Source organism: Drosophila serrata, unplaced genomic scaffold (genome assembly GCF_035046125.1).
Source record: "Drosophila serrata isolate PLE 108 unplaced genomic scaffold, ASM3504612v1 contig_240, whole genome shotgun sequence".
NCBI lineage: Eukaryota > Metazoa > Arthropoda > Insecta > Diptera > Drosophilidae > Drosophila > Drosophila serrata.
Window position 1 is genome coordinate 357,383 of NW_028257138.1, and position 17,358 is coordinate 374,740.

A 17,358-nucleotide genomic window follows, 5' to 3' on the forward strand; every position below is an offset into this window, starting at 1 on the left:
TGGGGGGCAAAGTGCACTTAGCAGCTTTTTAAAGAGAGAGAAAGCTGATAGAAGCAACCAAGTGAAGAGAAAAGATTCAAGTGGGAACTCGAAGAAAGAGAAATCAATGCTGTTAACAAAATATTAAGATCATTTATCATTTATTAAGAGAATTTATTTAAAAAGGTAAAATAAAACAGGTTTAAAACACAAATACAGAAAAGGTATAAAACTATTGCACGCACATTGCACATTCCTTTATATGTTTGACTTCATGAAGGGCTTGAGAAGCTCATTAAAGGATGCTGGCACCGCTTTTTGGTTCATTGGGGTCTTGAGGGCAGCATCAAACATTCGCTCGTACGCATTGCCATCGAACGATCCCAGGGTAGAGTTCAGCTGCAGGTCACTAAAGTCGAAACCATCCACAATGGCCACAGCATCAGGCCGCAGCTTGGTCAGCACGGTTTCCAAACGATCCTGTAGGCCGCGTAGATCCGTATCCGTCAACTGAATGAACTATAAAAAATGTTATAGTAAAATATGTCCCATATTTAAACCACAAAATCTCTAACTTACCCTCAGCAAGTTGCTCATTTGATTAAGTGTCTCCTTGACCAGGTACAGTTCCAAAAGGTTCTCCAGAACCCGATTAAGAGATGCAGATCGGGTCTTGGACTTGGGACCAGTCACCTCATCGGTGAAAGAGGAGAAAACGAATGCGCGACCATGGAGCTAGGGGGCAAAAAACAATAGAGATTTTTAGTCATTAATAATAGTTCAAAGTCCATTGAATGTTAGCAAACTAACCTCGGCTGCCTGCGTGAATTCAATGCCCGTGTGATTGGCAGCATTCTCCTCAGTCTCTCCCCTTGACAGACGGGCCGAAAGGCTCTTAAAAGCCAAGCGGGTCTTGCTGCAATATTATAAAAGTTAATACACTACTTCTTCTAACATATTTCTATACTTACTTGGCTGCTGTGTACTTCATGGCCTTCACCATGTTCTCCCAGCTGCCCGTCCAGGCGCCAAACTCTGGATTCTTTTGCACTTCGGCCAGATATTGAACGGTGGGCGCCAGAGGAGCTCCACTCAACGCCGAGCGCCAGGACTTCATCAAGAAGCGACCGATCTGCAGAAGGAGCACAGTGTTCTCACCCTCGTAAGTGCAGGCTGCGGTAGCCAGCACATAAAGGTTGCTCATGTTGGACGAGGACAGATAACCATGGCCGCCACAGCCCAGGCGCAATCTCTCCACGCCGGCGGCAGAGTCCGAGGAGCAGGTCACCTTTAAGGCGCAGGACAAGGAATGCAGTTCCGGCAGCCGCTCGTACTTTCCGTTTTCAATATCCGTAAGTGTTACATCGTAAAGATTCCACAAATAATCGCTGGCCAGGTTATAAGCCAAGCTGGTAGCAATCTCGGGGAAGAGTTTCATCTGTTGGGTGACATGATCTATGATCTGGGGCTCACGTTCACTAAAAAACATAATAAAATTTGATTTCTGGATCTAGATTCATTATACTTAACATACTTGGGATTAATGGGACTCTGACGGCGGACAGCGGAGTATCTAGTGGCAATGGTGGCTGCTGCTGCCAGCACAAACGCATTATTCTTAGCAATCACGCAGCGCGTGCGCACCATGGCAAAGTAGGTGAGGACATTCGTGGGACTGCTGATATAGGTTCCATCCGCATTGACCTTAGCATGCCGCATCAGCATCCGAGTGCGAGGAATGCGGACGTTCTTCAGTCCGAGGAAGCCATTGTTCACACCAATAAAACCCATCTTCTTGCCGATGTCACCGATGTGGACACCGGGCAGAGGCTCAAACGTCTCCTCATCGCGCACTTGTACAAAGAACATATGCGGCCCCTTGAACTGGTTGTTGATGTACAGCTGCGCCATCACAAGGCAATGGTTGGAGGAGTGTCCCACTAGAAATGATGAGTCATTTAAGAAACCTGAAGCACTAAATGTTATCCAAACTTACAGCCTCCGGGCCACCACTTGTAGGAGGAAATCTTGGGCGTATTCAGCACGAACTCGTCCGTCTTGGGATCGAAGTCTGCACGGGTCTCCAGTCCTCGCAAGAAGGTTCCATGCCCGAGCTCAGTTTGGGCATAGGTGCCGCAGATCTCGAAGCGTTCCACACGCTTGCCGAACTCCTCGTACTGCTCCGGAGTGCACTGTGCCTGCAGTGCCTTGACTAGCATCACGTACATCACGCCAAAAGGATTGCCACCAGGGACGAGGCCCCACATGACAGGGTGATCATAAAGTTTACTACAAACATTGTGAAAATTCGAGGATTAGCTAAGAAGTTGGACCTAGTCAGAGAAAACCTACGGCCAGTAATCGTCTCCTCCAGGATTGCGTTCCTGCTGCAGGCGTCGCAGCTTCTGGGCCGCTTCGATGGCGCACCGCTGAGAGAACTCGTTAATCTCCACATGCGACTTGGCCTGCAGTTGCAGCATCTCGCCGTGATCCACATCCTTCTGCATATATGCACCTGTACATAAAAAATAGCACCGTCAGCATGACCGTTAAGCTGTTCAATGACTTGGAACTGATTATCGGATGATTAGTTTTATGGACTCACGGATTTCCCGGTTAAACTTTAGAACTTCCTCGCCCTTTGCCCACCAGGCGGCAAACTCCTCGGTACTGAAGCTGGCTCCATCGCGCTCCTTTTGCAGGTCGGGATTAACGGAAGCGGGAATTATGGATGCGGAGGTCATTGTAACTTTGTAATCGGACGGGGAGGACTGCTCGCCAAGTGAACCGATAGCCAACTAAAGCCCAATGAGCGGCGGCTCTTTATAAAAGTGAAATCAGCCAGCCAACAGCAAGTTGGTGCTCTTGTCAGAGCTTTTCCCGAGTTGAGGGGCGATTTTAAGAGAATTCATAGTAGCACACCGTTATCTATGTACATATACCAACGTCCGATCTAGGTCCAAGTTTAAAAACACTGTAGATCGAGATTTTACTACTTAATCACTGAGATAAGTAGTTTACAAAGGCGTATAGATAAGTTGTGTTAGGCTCTTTGTGTTTGCAATTTAGATTACTCGATCAGCTGCTCTGGAATTAGAGCACATACATATAGCGCGCTTTAGACCAGGCTGATGATCGTAGTTAACATGCGATATCGATAAAAACTTGGCCGCTGCTGACTACACAACAGAGGTGTTATCTATTTTGCTGTTCAATTTTCGGTTTTCATTTTAATAGCCATATCGGTTAACCGACAAATTTGAATTTAAATTTAAATTGTCGATCAACAACTTACAATTAATAATTTAAATTTAATAATTTAAATATTCAATTTATTTTAGATAAATATGATTGAAAGTACCCTTGCAGAGTACTATACATTAAGTCAAAAGCTTCCGACCCCATAAACCATTTATATTCTTGATCAGCATCAACACTCGAGTCGATTTAGACATGTTCGGATGAAAATAAAATTGTAGAACTTTTTAAAATTTTGTTGAAAATAAAATAAGGGGTTACATGGTTAAATTTTTCAAAAGTTTAAACAATGTTAAATATTTTAAAATCCTACTCTATTTGGATCTTAAAAAATTTAACATTGTTTAAACTTTTGCAAATTTGTTAACCAGTTAAAAACTAGCACAGAACAGCTTTCCGAATCAAAATTAATGAATTTTTGGCTTAGGTATAAAGATTTTAAATATATTATGATTGGCTCTAAATATTTGACTTCATGAAGGGCTTGAGAAGCTCATTAAAGGATGCTGGCACCGCTTTTTGGTTCATCGGGGTCTTGAGGGCAGCATCAAACATTCGCTCGTACGCATTGCCGTCGAACGATCCCAGGGTAGAGTTCAGCTGCAGGTCACTAAAGTCGAAACCATCCACAATGGCCACAGCATCGGGTCGCAGCTTGGTCAACACTGTTTCCAAACGATCCTGTAGGCCGCGTAGATCCGTATCCGTCAACTGAATGAACTATAAAAAATGTTATAGTAAAATATGTCCCCTATTAAAACCACAAAATCTCTAACTTACCCTCAGCAAGTTGCTCATTTGATTAAGTGTCTCCTTGACCAGGTAAAGTTCCAAAAGGTTCTCCAGAACCCGATTAAGAGATGCAGATCGGGTCTTGGACTTGGGACCAGTCACCTCATCGGTGAAAGCGGAGAAAACGAATGCGCGACCATGGAGCTAGGGGGCAAAAAACAATAGAGATTTTTAGTCATTAATAATAGTTCAAAGTCCATTGAATGTTAGCAAACTAACCTCGGCTGCCTGCGTGAATTCAATGCCCGTGTGATTGGCAGCATTCTCCTCAGTCTCTCCCCTTGACAGACGGGCCGAAAGGCTCTTAAAAGCCAAGCGGGTCTTGCTGCAATATTATAAAAGTTAATACACAATTTCTTTTAACATATTTCTTTCCTCACTTGGCTGATGTGTACTTCATGGCCTTCACCATGTTCTCCCAGCTGCCCGTCCAGGCGCCAAATTCAGGATTCTTTTGCACTTCGGCCAGATATTGAACAGTGGGCGCCAGAGGAGCTCCACTCAACGCCGAGCGCCAGGACTTCATCAAGAAGCGACCGATCTGCAGAAGGAGCACAGTGTTCTCACCCTCGTAAATGCAGGATGCGGTGGCCAGCGCGTATAGGTTGCTCATATTTGACGATGAGAGGTAACCATGGCCGCCACATCCCAGGCGCAAAGTTTCCACTCCAGCGGTTGAATCAATGGCACTGGTTACCTTCAAAGCACAGGACAAGGAATGCAGCTCAGGCAGACGTTCGTATTTCCCATTTTCTATATCCTTAATGGTCTGCTCGTAGAGATTCCATACGTAATAGCTGCTTATCCCATAAGCTAAGCTGGTGGCGATCTCCGGAAAAAGCTTCATCTGCTGGGTGACATGGTCCATGATCTGTGGCTCGCGGTCTCTGAACGGCCGAAGATTGAGGTGGTTTTAAATATTTATCTTTCCCTTAAATGCAACTCACTTGGGATTTATGGGACTTTGGCGACGCACGGCGGAGTACCTAGTGGCAATGGTGGCTGCTGCCGACAGAAATGCGGCATTATTTCGGACAATCAAACACCGGGTGCGAACCATGGCGAAGTAGTTGAGCACATTATTCGGACTTCTGACATATGATCCATCAGCATTTACCTTGGCATAGCGCATCAGCATGCGCTTGCGCGGAATTCTCACATTCTGCAAGCCCAGGAAACCATGGTTTGTCCCAATAAAGCCCATTTTCTTGCCAATGTCACCGATGTGGACTCCTGGAAGCGGCTCAAAAGTATCCTCATCGCGAACCTGGACAAAGAACATGTGTGGTCCCTTGCACTGACTATTTATATACAGCTGTGCCATCACCAAGCAGTAGTTGCAGCATTGGCCCACTGCAAAAGATGATTCATTGGTATAATTAGGCCAATCTCTCTTTGCTATATAAACTTACGTCCTGCGGCCCACCACTTGTAGGATGAAATCTTGGGCGTATTCAGCACAAACTCATCTGTATTCGGATCGTAATCAGCCCGTGTTTCGAGTCCTCGCAAATTAGATCCGTGTCCCAGCTCCGTTTGGGCATAGGTGGCGGAGATCTCGAAGCGTTCCACCCGCTTTCCAAACTCCTCGTACTGCTCCGGATCGCACTGGGCCTGCAGAGCCTTGACTAGCATCACGTACATTACGCTGAAGGGATTTCCTCCTGGCCCATTAAACCACATTACTGACTGTTCATAAAGATTTCTAAGAAGTGTAGAGGTAATGCGAAGGATTAGTTAAGAAACTTGTGGAGTATTCGTTAAATAACACCCACGGCCAGTACTCATTTCCGCCGGGATTGCGCTCCTGCTGCAGGCGTCGCAACTTCTGGGCGGCTTCGATGGCAGCTCGCATTGTAAACTCGTTAATCTCCTCGTGGGATTTGGCTTCCAATTGCATAACCTTATTTAAGTCCACATCCTTTTCTAAATACGAACCTAAAAGGAAAGAGAACTAAAGTCTGGAGACGGATAAGGGATATGATCGACCTACGGACATCCCGGTTGAATTTTAGGATCTCCTTTCCACCCGCCCACCAGGCGGCAAATTCCTCAGTACTAAAGCTCGCTCCATCTCGTTCCTTCTGCAGATCAGGATTAACGAAAATGGGGACAACCGAAGTAGTGTTCATTGTAAAGACTGTTTGATCACTAAAAGCTCCTGACTAAACATACATCCATAAATAATCTAATGCGTTTATCATTCTATATATTCATAAATATTTATAGGCAACTTTTATTGTCTGATTACAGAGGTCCAAGTTTAAAAATACTTTCGATTTTAACCACCACAAATTTATTTTTATTTATATCAATTTAGATTGCGTGAATGGCGATACAAACTGGTAAATAAACCAAGCAATATCGATTACAATAAAAACTCTTTTCTTGTTCAAATTTTATACAACACTCTAAGACTTGAGCTTTTTGTTTTAATAACAAGGAAGGTTTAAATCTAGATAACATTTTTATTGAGCCTGGAAAAATTTTCCATTGCTTACTAACATGCGTGAATCGATAAGGTAGTTATCGATATTGTGTCATCTCAATTGTGGTTTGTTTTGGTTTCGTGCCGCATATGTTTCTTACGTTTCCCTCTGCTTTTGACCGAAAAATATGTCTAAAAACTTTAATTTTGGCCTGCTCGGCCATGTGGACAGTGGAAAGACTACGTTGGCCAAGGCTTTGAGCTCCATATCGAGCACAGCGGCATTTGACAAGAATCCGCAGTCGGTGGAACGTGGAATAACATTGGATTTGGGCTTTAGCGGACTCGTGGTGGACGGGCCACAAGGAGATCAGCTGCAGTTGACGTTCGTTGATTGCCCTGGCCATGCGAGTCTGATCCGCACTATCATAGGAGGTATATAACTGGATTTACATATCTGTTGAGTTGTTAATTAATCTTCCACTTTCAGGAGCACAGATCATTGATCTTATGTTGCTCGTGGTGGACGCCCAAAAGGGCATCCAAACGCAGACGGCCGAGTGTTTAATCATTGGAGAGCTCATGGACAAGAAGCTGATTGTAGTGATCAATAAGATCGATGCTTTCCCAGTGGATCAGAGGGAGTCAAAGCTGGAGAAGCTACGCTTGCGCCTACGTAAGACTTTGGAAGCCACAAGCTTTGGTAGAGAGGTACCTATATACGCCGTGTCGGCCCTAGAGAGAATCAATATGCAGGAGATAAAAGATGGACTGATACAGGCCTACTATCAGCCGGAGAGGAATGTCACCGCTCCATTGCTGATGTACGTGGATCATTGTTTTGGCATTAAAGGCCAGGGAACCGTTTGCACGGGTACCTTGCTCCAAGGAAAAGTGCAAGTCAACGATATGGTAGAGCTGCCGGCATTGAATGAACAGCGCAAGGTGAAATCGATCCAGATGTTCCGTCAGAATGTGTCCAGTGCCTCTATGGGCGATCGCATTGGCCTGTGCGTCACCCAGTTCAATGCAAAGCTCCTGGAACGTGGAGTAATTTCCCAGCCTGGTTACCTCAAACCCATATATGCAGTATGCCTGCAACTCAAACCCATCCGTTACTATAAAAATGCCATTAAATCGAAGAGTAAACTTCATATCTCTTTGGGGCATGACACGGTCATGGCCAATGTGACATTATTTCGGAATACGGATAACCTATCAACCGAATTTCGACTGGATAAAGAGTATGAGTATGTGGAGGAGCTGCAGCCAGCCGAGGCTTCAAGCAACGATATAATCTTCGCCCTGCTGGAGTTTGAGAGCCCTGTGTTGTCCCCTCCAAATTCAACACTGATTGCCTCTAAGCTGGATATGGATGTCCACAGCAGCAGCTGTAGATTGGCTTTCTGGGGTCGCATTGCGTGGCAGACGCAGAGTGTGAATTATATCCACGAAGTGCTACCTCAATTAAGAATCTTCAAGCGGAAACAGAAGGTGGGAAGCATTCAGCGAGTGGTGAATGCCAACGAAGTGATTGTTCAGAATCTGTTCAAGAAAGAAGCTAAAAGAGAACTTTATGTGGGTAAGACGGTGGAGCTTTCCACGGGAGAAAGGGGTCGCATCGATCGAACTTTTGGCCAGACCTCAAAGGTGGCTATTACCTTTCAGGATTCACTTTCACCCGCAACCATATCCAATGTAAAAGATGTGCAAGTTTTGTTGAACTGTAAGAAGTATGTGTTTAATAAACAAGCGGGGCTCTTTCAGTGACAAATTACTACAACCTGTTTTTGGAATTCCCTGTGGTTGCATTTTCTTGCAAAAAAAATGTAAATACTCCGCCAAATTAACGATTACATGAGCTATCGATATTTGTACTAAAATTAACAGCCACTGCTGGATAACATTGGAACTTTAACAGATGTTTTGGTATTTTCAAATAATAATAATTTTAATCAATATAAAATGTTATTGAATCAGATTTGCTCTCTTAATATATATTAACTCACTAATATATTTACTCACTAATTACTGTGGAATAATTTGCAGTATTTTTTTAGTACATATTTCCGATTTAACTATTTAGTACATCTACCCGCTCCGAGCACGGTCACACTGCATGATGAGTCCAAACAACAACAAATCGCTAAAATTGCTAAAATAACAAACAAAACATCGAAACGGAAACGTAAAAACGAAGAATCCCCGTGTCAAAGCTCAGCCTGCAAACTGCCAGTGCAGCCACCGCCAAATCTGCACCATAACCACCCAGAAGAGAGGCCAAATCCACCTTCAATGTGCTGCAGTGCCGCATTTCCACTGATCCCGCTGCTGCTCCTCATCCTCTCATTCGCCGCCAGAACACACGAGGTGAATGTCGATTGCAACGAGCTGCGGATGATGGGCCAGTTCATGTGCCCGGATCCCGCCCGGAACCACATTGATCCCAAAACGCAGCAGTTGAGAGGTTGCACGAAGGAGGGCCGCGCCCGCGTTTGGTGCATCGCCGCTGACGAAATAAACTGCACGGAAACGGGCAACGCCACCTTCACGCGCGAAGTGCCCTGCAAGTGGACGTGGGTATTACTGAGTTACCCTGAAAGCCCAAATTTCTTACTATCCTTTTGTTCGTTTAGGAATGGCTACCACCTGGACACCACGTTGCTACTGTCCGTATTCCTGGGCATGTTTGGCGTGGACCGTTTCTACCTCGGCTATCCGGGCATCGGTCTGCTCAAGTTCTGTACCCTTGGCGGCATGTTCCTGGGCCAGCTCATTGACATTGTGCTGATTGCCCTGCAGGTTGTGGGCCCGGCGGATGGATCCGCCTATGTTATACCCTACTACGGTGCCGGCATTCACATTGTGCGCAGCGACAACACCACGTATCGGATGCCCAGGAATGACTGGTGATGGTTAAGGCGGCACAGCGCCTTGTGTACAGTAGATCACTTTAAGTCTTTGTTATACCTTAAGTACGGCTTATGACACTAACCGTAAGCAACGACTGAGAAGCTCCGCCTCGGAGCGAGATTCGGAGTACAGATTACAGATTAGTGCATTACGCGTACCCTAGTCGATAAGTGTAAAGATTGTTGCCACCTTTGCGTAGCCTAAGTTGCATTGTTTAGTCTTAGTTACCACTGTACATGGTCCCCCATACACTCTACATCTGTATTGTAATTGTATAGGCCGCATAGACAAATTGTTTGCCAATATAACTAACGATTTTAATCAGTCCCGGTCTCCCATGTCTCGTTTCGTTGATCCCGGTGAACAATCGCGCTCCTTGGCAAGCTAATTGGCCCACTTGTACTTTGATCTCGAACATTTTCGGCGTGACAGGGATTCGGACAATGCAGGGAGGAGCGGAAAGGCGACATCCCGCGTGGTTGACTCATCGCTAGTCAGCCAGCGCTAATCGACTAAGAACGCACACACATTGGGAATCCGAATGGGCAGCGAGTGCCCAGCACGAGGAGTTCGGGAGCATTTGCTCCGTTGGCCCTTTCATCTGATTGGCATTTCCGATATAATCAGCGACGACGCATCAGCCAGCCGGCGAGCTGTTCGATTTTAATTGCCCGGCCTGGGCTCCCCGTGTAACTCGATGCGTTTTAATTAGGCTCTCAATTAAGATCAAGTTTGCTTTTATCTCGAAATGGGTGAGTGTTGCATGCAAATCTGATGAATGGTCGGTGTCGCTTTAATTAACAACGAAGATGGAAATTCTTTAAAGAACGGGTCAGTATATCTTACTATATAACCTACAGATTCTATCGTTATCAAGAAAAAAAGCTAACTTCTGGAAGCCGTAGTTTTTACATGTACCTTGCATTTGCAATATTTATTAACGATCAATCCTATATTAATTTTTTGGGTACATCTATTTTTAAAATCCCATAACCAAGCCAAAAACGCATCTATTTCACTTCGGAACCCTTTCCTATGCTGGTTTTTATTAGAGTAATAAATCTGCATAATCAATTTTAAATTTTAAAATTTGGAAAGCTGTTTTGTGCTAGTTTTTATAAGGGTAATAAATCTGCAAACATCATTTAAAATGTTAAAAAATAAAAATGTCAATTCTTGACAATGTTATAAAAATTTGAAAAAATTAGCAAAAATTATTTAGCACAGAAAAGCTTTCCGCATTTAAATTAATGCGAATTCGGCTTAATTATGATGTCCGAAAATCTTGAATTTTTTATAAAAATTGTCTGTTTTTATACTTTTTGCTGGGTATAGTCTAAGACAGAAGCTTGTAACACCGTGAAGAAGTCATTTCCGACCCTGTAAACCATATATATTCTTGATCAGCATCAAAAACTGATTCAATCTAGCCATGTCCGGTTAAAAATAAATTTACGAATTTTTTTCCGAAATTTAAAAAAAAAGAAGATATTTTTCTCAAAAATTGATTTTTTTTAAATTTGAAAACGCAGTATGCAGATTTGTTAATCTAGTAAAAACTAGCATGGAACAGTTATTCGAATTGAAATTAATGATTTTTTAAAATTAATGCAAAAAAGGGCTTCATTATGATATCCGAAAAACTTGGAATTTTCATAAAAATTGTCTGTTTTTATACCTATTGGCTGGATATAATTTAAGTCAGAAGCTTGGAACACTGTGAAGAAGTCATTTGATCAGCATCGAAAACTGAACCAATCTAGCCTTGTGTTTTCCCTTTGTTTTAACTATGTATATGATTAGTTTTATAACTCATCATAGTAAACCACCTATTCCCATCAAACTGTCCACGAAAGTCTCCTCGCTGAGCGTTGGCCTAGGCAACGGTAAGTAATACTATAATACACAACCGCAACGCCCCACAAGCCCAACCCCACTGAAATTGGCAATGCACTGACCCCGGCCACGCCCACCGCCCATTTTATTGTTATGTAGACAAGTGGACATGCGGAGAAGAGGTTTTCAATTAGCCGGGCCAGAAGAGTTGACAATATGTTGTTGATATGTCGCAGTGGAAGCGGATCCGTCGTCCGCACACCTAATTACAGTATGAGAGTCGTGCCGCCTGTGTAAACATCAGGGGGGAAGGCGAAAGAGGAGGGTTGGGGGAAAGGAGAAAAGAGAAAAGAGAGGCAATTCACTGGAGGAAAATATAGTAATTTTGTATAGAAATTAAATATATGTTTTTGGTTAAATAAAGATCCCAAGTAACTTTGCTTTTGATTATAAATTTATTGGATTAAATTTAATTATAATTGTGATCTTTACAGTATTATGATATTGTTAAATTAGTACTTAAAATTCGTATTATTTTAATATCTTCATATACACCTTTTTACTCATCATTATATCACATATAGAACTATTTACTATTTCTCTCCGTGCAGCACTTGATCTTTGGCGGCAGACATCCCCCCATCCGTGTACTATTGACTCCTTCTGGCCATTCTTCTTGGTCTTGTGCCTGGACCTTTGGCCATATGCACATATCATTTACCAACGTTTCGCTTTCAGGAGGCAAATGAACTCTGCGCCATTAGGGAAATTTGAGGAGCTTGTTTTGTATGCCGGCTGTTTGTTTTTGCTGCTCGCGCGTGGTAACCTTATGGAAAATGCCCAAAATCCCCCCAGAATCCCACCAGATCCCCAAGAGCCAAAAGATCTGCCCCCGCCGAGTTGTTGACTCTCTGGCTGGCCGCAAACTATTTCACAACTCCAGGCGTACACCGAACCTGGGATTATCCCCACCTGACTCGCCTCCAAAAATAGCCACGTTAATAGCGACAATAGCGCCCGAGTCACATATTGGCCAATTGCAAATATTTGCCAGTATCAAAATAGCATCGATGCGATGCGCAAACTGCTCCGCATTAGAGTACAACGTATATATAGCATACGGGAGCTTAGGGCGGAGACGGAGACGGAGACGCTCGACGGGTTTCCTATTTGCTCAGGGCTTAGGAGCTCAACGCTTAATTACGCTCAAGTGGCGTGGAAAATTGTGGGGCGGGATACTCAGATTTCCACCCGCCCACTCGACCCGATGACGTTTACACCAAATTGCTTTGCTTTGTTGAAGGGGGCGGGGGCATTGCAGGGAGGTACATATCGACTATGCAAATAACGAGCGGCATTTAATGAAACTCAATTATTTAATTTTACAGACTGCGTCACGGTTCCCACCTGGCTGCATACTGCACCGCTCGTCGTTCGACTTTGGCTTCGGATCATAAATAATGACTGGGCCAGTGACAAAATCCCTGGCCTGGGAAACCCAGCTAGCTCCGAAGCTAAAGCTGAAGTTTAGGCCAAAGCCAAAGCCAAAAGCCGAGTTTCGTTCGTGATAACTGCAATTTTCCAGCCACAACTACAGATACAATGAGTGCATAAATCATCTCCAGCTCAACTTAACTCAGCTCAGCTCAGCTGCAACACTGTGGCATTTTCCTAGCGTGCTGCTGCTGCGACTGCTGCAGCTTTTCCACAAAAAACAGCAACATAAATGCACCGCATAAATGTCAAATGCCTGGCAGTTTGATTTGGCCGCGGGTTAAGTGTGAATTATCCCAGGGCCTCGGATCTCTCAGCACCATTTGTACGTTGTCTCATCTGCAGAATGCATTTAAGAGCTTTAAGTGCTATTATCGCATATTCGAGGCGAATGCCACAAGACACATTTTGCATTCGGATTGTGGCTGTCAGAGGCGAGCTTTGGGAATTATAATAAATGGTTATATTTGTTTGGTGGGAAAAGCCGGGAAGAGTGTCTCTTAATAGTTGGTAGAAGTAATATTTAAATGTAACTTTTTAAAGACTCAAAATCTTTGCATTTGCAAAAGTTCCCTTATTTCATAGTATAATTCATATATTTTCAAGGTAGAGAGGCTCAAAGTATATATATATATATATAAGTACGTCAAAGTCCATTAACTTTCAGGGGGGTTTATTGATCTTATCAATTCACCTGATAGTTCTTAATCAACTGAACAAAAACCTCATCATTTCCCATGCCAATGTAATTAAGGGTATTTTTTTCCATTGAGCACCAGAAAGTGTATGCAAATATTTACCACTATTACTTTATTTGTTTTATTTTATTTATCTCTCTGCTGGTCCTATTTGCCAGGGAGTTAACTTCTTTGTCTGGGACTCAGAGTAAGACTGTTTTATTTATAAACAAAATATCTTTCTCGGTAATATTTAGGCAAAGTTGTGAAATAAGAATATTAGGAATGGAGCATTTATAATTTGAAATTTATTTATTGCTCATTCAACTCTCTTTGTTCCCTGAGACTGTTGTTAGTGGTATGCTTAGCATTTCCGTTTCGTAAACACTTGAAAGCCTTATAATTTCACCTGACTTTCGATTGATCCTATCTTTCCACCTGACACTTACCTGACACTCACCTGGTAATCAGCTGCTTCTGCTCCAAAGTCTGCCAATTTCACCTGACAACCGGCGATCTTATCGGCCACGCATTACACATTGTTTACCCACACTTGAACTTCAATTCATTCATGGATCGTGGAACGACAGGCAATCTAATCGATACTACGCCCCAATGACATGGTATGCTCCTCCTATCAGTCCAGGGAAAGACCCTGCTCCGTGGATCCCGCGGCGCCTGAGCCCCCAGCACGCGGAGCTGTCAAAACAAAGAAGTCGTCGCAGACAGCGCGGAATGCCAGTTGACAAATTCTAATTGGCAAAAGTTCCCGGAATCGAATCGAATTGAATTGAATTGAGTTGCCTGCGTTAAGTTGTGTTAAGGTGTGCTGATTTGATACCAGTCATGGGCATGGGTATCGGTGTATCAGTACCCAGTAATAATGGGCGCTTCTCATGTTCGCCTTGTTAACACTTTTGCCACTGACGACGATCCAACCGAGCGGTGTTCATTTCGCCAAGGAATGTGTGAATGTAGATTGAAATTCGATTTCAATTGCAACTTTTGAGGGCTGCGCCTTTGATGTTGCTAACATACATATACATATCTAAATGTCCCACTATATACACTTTGGAAAAATATATATAGTTGTGTTTTGGGATTGTTGAAGAACTCTTTTGCGAACTCAAAGTTAAAATAACGTTAGTTTTATTGAAATTTTAAGGATATAGTAAGGATTGAAGAGGTTACTTGTTACTCTATATACATAGTATTTAGGAAATCTATAATTGATTCACAGAAGATAAAGTCTAGAATAATTATAATCTTTAAAGTAACATAAATGCCAATTTTCATATAAAACCCTTATTATTATCCTAGTTTAAGTCATGTTCACAAGTAGCTTGATTCCTTTCAAACTATTTTAGTTATGAATTTCTTCTCTGTAAAAATAATTTTAAACAAGAATTTCTTCTAATCCCAATAAATCGAACAACTAATAATAATTTAAGCATTAATTATACATTTAACCTGAAGAAGATAAAGTGCTCATAACTCCTATGACACATGTGCGAATAGTAACCAATATAGTTCCTATATATTTTTGCTCTCTGTGTAGTTAATTAGCGACGAGCGTTTGTCGCCAGTGCCCCCTCCCACCCCCCTCCGAATTCCATCTTGAAAAGCGGAGCAAAGTGCGAGCCCCCAAAAAATCGAACCGCGAAGGCCCCAATCCTCTGCCGAAACGCTGCTGCGTCGCTGCCTAGACTTCGGGTCCAGACACGAAGGCAGAACCGAGCGTAGCCGAGCGCAGACGAAGGCAGATGGACCGCTTCGGCTGGCACGCTTGTCGCTCGGCAGCTTGGCAGCGTTTAACGTTCAACGTTCAGCGTTTTTTCAGTCTCTTTTAGCTGCGCCGGCGAGCGGTGCGATTTTGAAAAACGCTGGAAAAGTGCTTTGGAAAAATCACTTGTGCGCTGCCCGAGGAAATTCGCGCGGGATTTTCCACAACATTCGTGACAAAGATCGCTCGTTAGCCATTAATAAATAAAATATATATATTAAGAGCCCGCTAAACTTAGGCTGCTGCCAATAACAGCACGGAATAAAAGTAATAATAATCATAAAATTCTTATCAACGCGACGACAGAGCGGGCCTAAGGCTGGCTTAGAATGATTCTCTGATTTTTCTACACCGACTTTCTGCGTGTGCTAATGCGTCTATTTATTTGCACTTGCCGCTGGGAGCGTTTTCGTTTTCGTTTTCCAATTGGCGCGCAATTCCATTGAGCTGCATTGGATCGAATGCAAATTGTGAATTGTGATCGGACTGTGAGTTGCACTTGCCAGCAAAATTGAACCTTTGACGCGCACAACGTGGCGTATGCGTAATCTGTGGCAAGCGAATGTAAATGAAAATCGAAATCGAAATCGGGAATCTAATGTTGAAATGAAAAGCGCGCGCCGGCTTAAATAATATTATGCCCGAGTGAGTTCCAAGTGTGTCTCCCGCCTCTATCTATCCCCTGTCTCTCTTGCTCGTGCGAAATAAATAAATAAGAAAATAATAAAATAGACCCAGGCAAAAAAAAGCAATTGAAAATGCGATTCATATCGGCCAGAATAGCGGCGGCAGCACCAGCAGCAACAACAACAAAATGATCGCGGGCAACATGTCAAGCATAATTAATTTTCGATTCCGCCGATCGTACTCCTCATCTGGAAATCTGGAAGTGTAATTACGGGTAAAGCTCCTCGCCACCTCCATACTTCTCTCTCTCTCTCTCACTCTCCTTTGTAATTAATCTTTGGCTGGGCGCATTGTTATTGTTTTTTGTTATTGTTAATGTTATTGTTGCTGTTGTGGCCGCTCTTTGTTGCTATGATTTTGTTTTATTATAATACGAAACATATAAACATTTCACTTATCTGTGTGTATCTGCGAACGTGTGTGCTATCTGCCTTTGTTGTTTCAACATTTTGCGAAAATTGTTTAATTGTTTGGATTCTATTATCACATTCGGCAGTCGCCTTCTGCTCTCTCTCTCTGTCTCATTATTCCATATTCAATTTAAAATTTATTATAATGAATATGGCAAATTGAAAGCCGATCAAATTACGAATAGGCAAACATATGTTCCGGCTGCCCATTTGCATAGATTTTTGCAAGGCGGAAATGGTGGCCTGGCAACCAATGAATTCCAAAAACTATTCAAGCAATTTAAATATATATAAATTAAATGGTCAGAACTTGGCTTGACTTTAAGCCGCTTAACAGCCGTCGACTAAGTGAGCGATTAAACAGAGTTCTTTAGACTAGATATGTATGTACCTGCTTATAAGTATGCACACCTTATCTCTGTGGCTCCGGAGCTGAATGAATCACCCGGTGAGACATATTGTTTAACCAATTAGTAACGATGTGTCAAATATCGCCCGGTGATATATAGATAAACTGGCTAACTGTCAGACTTTGCCTGATAAATCACCAGCGGCAGCAGCTGCAACTGCAACTGCAACTTCAACTGCAATTGCGACTGCAACTGCAGCCCAAAGAGCAAATGCAGCTTAAAGTGCTGCTTGAATTGTCACTAAGCTAATCGCCGGCAATTTCCTGTATTACATTCCCATAACCATAAAAAGTATTATCCTCGGTAGGCAGGGCAAGAATAGGGAATACAATAAACTGGCTCATTAGGTGGACAGACGGAACGGACGGTTGCCGGATCAGACTGGCAAAAGGACACGGCACACAAATACAAATTACGACTCCCGGGGCAATGAAGATGGCAAAGACACAAGCCGAAACGCAAACATAGGAGGACAATAAAGGATGCACTGCAATCTATAATAATTTAATTCCTCAAGATAAGTTCACTCTAATGTAGGATAATTTTTTATTTTTACAATGTTTTAATATATGCTTCCTGCTGATACATTGATATATTAAAGGTACGTCGTACTAATGGCAATTGATTTGAATATTTCAATCTTGAAAATAAACTTGTGGTCTTGATAAATTGCTTCAAATTAAGCGATATT

General features: G+C 43.0%; 5 protein-coding genes and 1 long non-coding RNA gene across 10 annotated transcripts in view; 4 read left to right on the top strand and 2 right to left on the bottom strand.

The window, feature by feature from the left end:
- Nucleotides 1–113: 113 nt before the first annotated feature.
- Nucleotides 114–3,084, bottom strand: Acox57D-p (acyl-Coenzyme A oxidase at 57D proximal). Its single transcript, XM_020943227.2, has 8 exons — nt 2,585–3,084; nt 2,332–2,494; nt 1,976–2,268; nt 1,514–1,919; nt 951–1,457; nt 790–895; nt 559–714; nt 114–498 (listed from the first exon to the last, which is right to left on the bottom strand). The coding sequence occupies exons 1-8, from the start codon at nt 2,721–2,723 to the stop codon at nt 238–240; spliced, it is 2,031 nt and encodes a 676-aa protein (XP_020798886.2). The 5' UTR covers nt 2,724–3,084; the 3' UTR covers nt 114–237.
- A 212-nt stretch (nt 3,085–3,296) lies between these two features.
- On the bottom strand, nt 3,297–6,466 carry LOC110189455 (acyl-Coenzyme A oxidase at 57D proximal). The gene is made up of 8 exons (XM_020959529.2): nt 6,023–6,466; nt 5,805–5,967; nt 5,442–5,734; nt 4,977–5,382; nt 4,410–4,916; nt 4,249–4,354; nt 4,018–4,173; nt 3,297–3,957 (listed from the first exon to the last, which is right to left on the bottom strand). Exons 1-8 carry the CDS (start codon nt 6,159–6,161, stop codon nt 3,697–3,699), a joined length of 2,031 nt encoding a protein of 676 aa, XP_020815188.2. The 5' UTR covers nt 6,162–6,466; the 3' UTR covers nt 3,297–3,696.
- Nucleotides 6,467–6,553: 87 nt separating this feature from the next.
- eEFSec (eukaryotic translation elongation factor, selenocysteine-specific) lies at nt 6,554–8,234 on the top strand. 2 transcript variants are annotated; one of them, XM_020943231.2, is made up of 2 exons: nt 6,554–6,892; nt 6,948–8,234. In XM_020943231.2, exons 1-2 carry the CDS (start codon nt 6,646–6,648, stop codon nt 8,225–8,227), a joined length of 1,527 nt encoding a protein of 508 aa, XP_020798890.2. In that variant the 5' UTR covers nt 6,554–6,645; the 3' UTR covers nt 8,228–8,234. The 2 variants fall into 2 exon arrangements, with proteins under 2 accessions (XP_020798890.2, XP_086687725.1); XM_086831599.1 differs by having other exon boundaries at nt 6,579–6,892; nt 6,956–8,234.
- A 305-nt stretch (nt 8,235–8,539) lies between these two features.
- On the top strand, nt 8,540–9,691 carry bisc (TM2 domain-containing protein 1 biscotti). The gene is made up of 2 exons (XM_020943229.2): nt 8,540–9,033; nt 9,094–9,691. Exons 1-2 carry the CDS (start codon nt 8,753–8,755, stop codon nt 9,368–9,370), a joined length of 558 nt encoding a protein of 185 aa, XP_020798888.1. The 5' UTR covers nt 8,540–8,752; the 3' UTR covers nt 9,371–9,691.
- A 1,430-nt stretch (nt 9,692–11,121) lies between these two features.
- On the top strand, nt 11,122–11,652 carry LOC147643933 (uncharacterized). The gene is made up of 2 exons (XR_015271347.1): nt 11,122–11,256; nt 11,366–11,652. It is a non-coding gene; the product is annotated as an uncharacterized LOC147643933 (long non-coding RNA).
- A 3,552-nt stretch (nt 11,653–15,204) lies between these two features.
- The window catches only part of cv-2 (crosveinless 2-secreting protein), a 30,038-nt gene continuing 27,884 nt past the window's right edge, over nt 15,205–17,358 (top strand). Inside the window, exon 1 of one of the 4 annotated variants that reach the window (XM_086831601.1) lies at nt 15,205–15,805. The gene's annotated coding sequence lies outside the window, so the exon portion shown is untranslated. Of the gene's footprint in view, nt 16,062–17,253; nt 17,269–17,358 lie in introns of those variants that run through there. The other 3 variants (XM_086831600.1, XM_086831602.1, XM_086831604.1) reach the window with 3 other exon arrangements.

Coding starts and splice junctions, on each gene's coding strand:
- Acox57D-p (XM_020943227.2), bottom strand. CDS start 2,723: ATGACCTCCGCATCCATAATTCCCGCTTCCGTTAATCCCGACCTGCAA. Junction 715..789: donor AATTCACGCAGGCAGCCGAG/GTTAGTTTGCTA, acceptor TTTGCCCCCTAG/CTCCATGGTCGCGCATTCGT. Junction 499..558: donor AAATGAGCAACTTGCTGAGG/GTAAGTTAGAGA, acceptor CATTTTTTATAG/TTCATTCAGTTGACGGATAC.
- LOC110189455 (XM_020959529.2), bottom strand. CDS start 6,161: ATGAACACTACTTCGGTTGTCCCCATTTTCGTTAATCCTGATCTGCAG. Junction 5,735..5,804: donor GGCGGAAATGAGTACTGGCC/GTGGGTGTTATT, acceptor TACACTTCTTAG/AAATCTTTATGAACAGTCAG. Junction 5,383..5,441: donor CAAGTGGTGGGCCGCAGGAC/GTAAGTTTATAT, acceptor CATCTTTTGCAG/TGGGCCAATGCTGCAACTAC.
- eEFSec (XM_020943231.2), top strand. CDS start 6,646: ATGTCTAAAAACTTTAATTTTGGCCTGCTCGGCCATGTGGACAGTGGA. Junction 6,893..6,947: donor GATCCGCACTATCATAGGAG/GTATATAACTGG, acceptor TTCCACTTTCAG/GAGCACAGATCATTGATCTT.
- bisc (XM_020943229.2), top strand. CDS start 8,753: ATGTGCTGCAGTGCCGCATTTCCACTGATCCCGCTGCTGCTCCTCATC. Junction 9,034..9,093: donor GAAGTGCCCTGCAAGTGGAC/GTGGGTATTACT, acceptor TTGTTCGTTTAG/GAATGGCTACCACCTGGACA.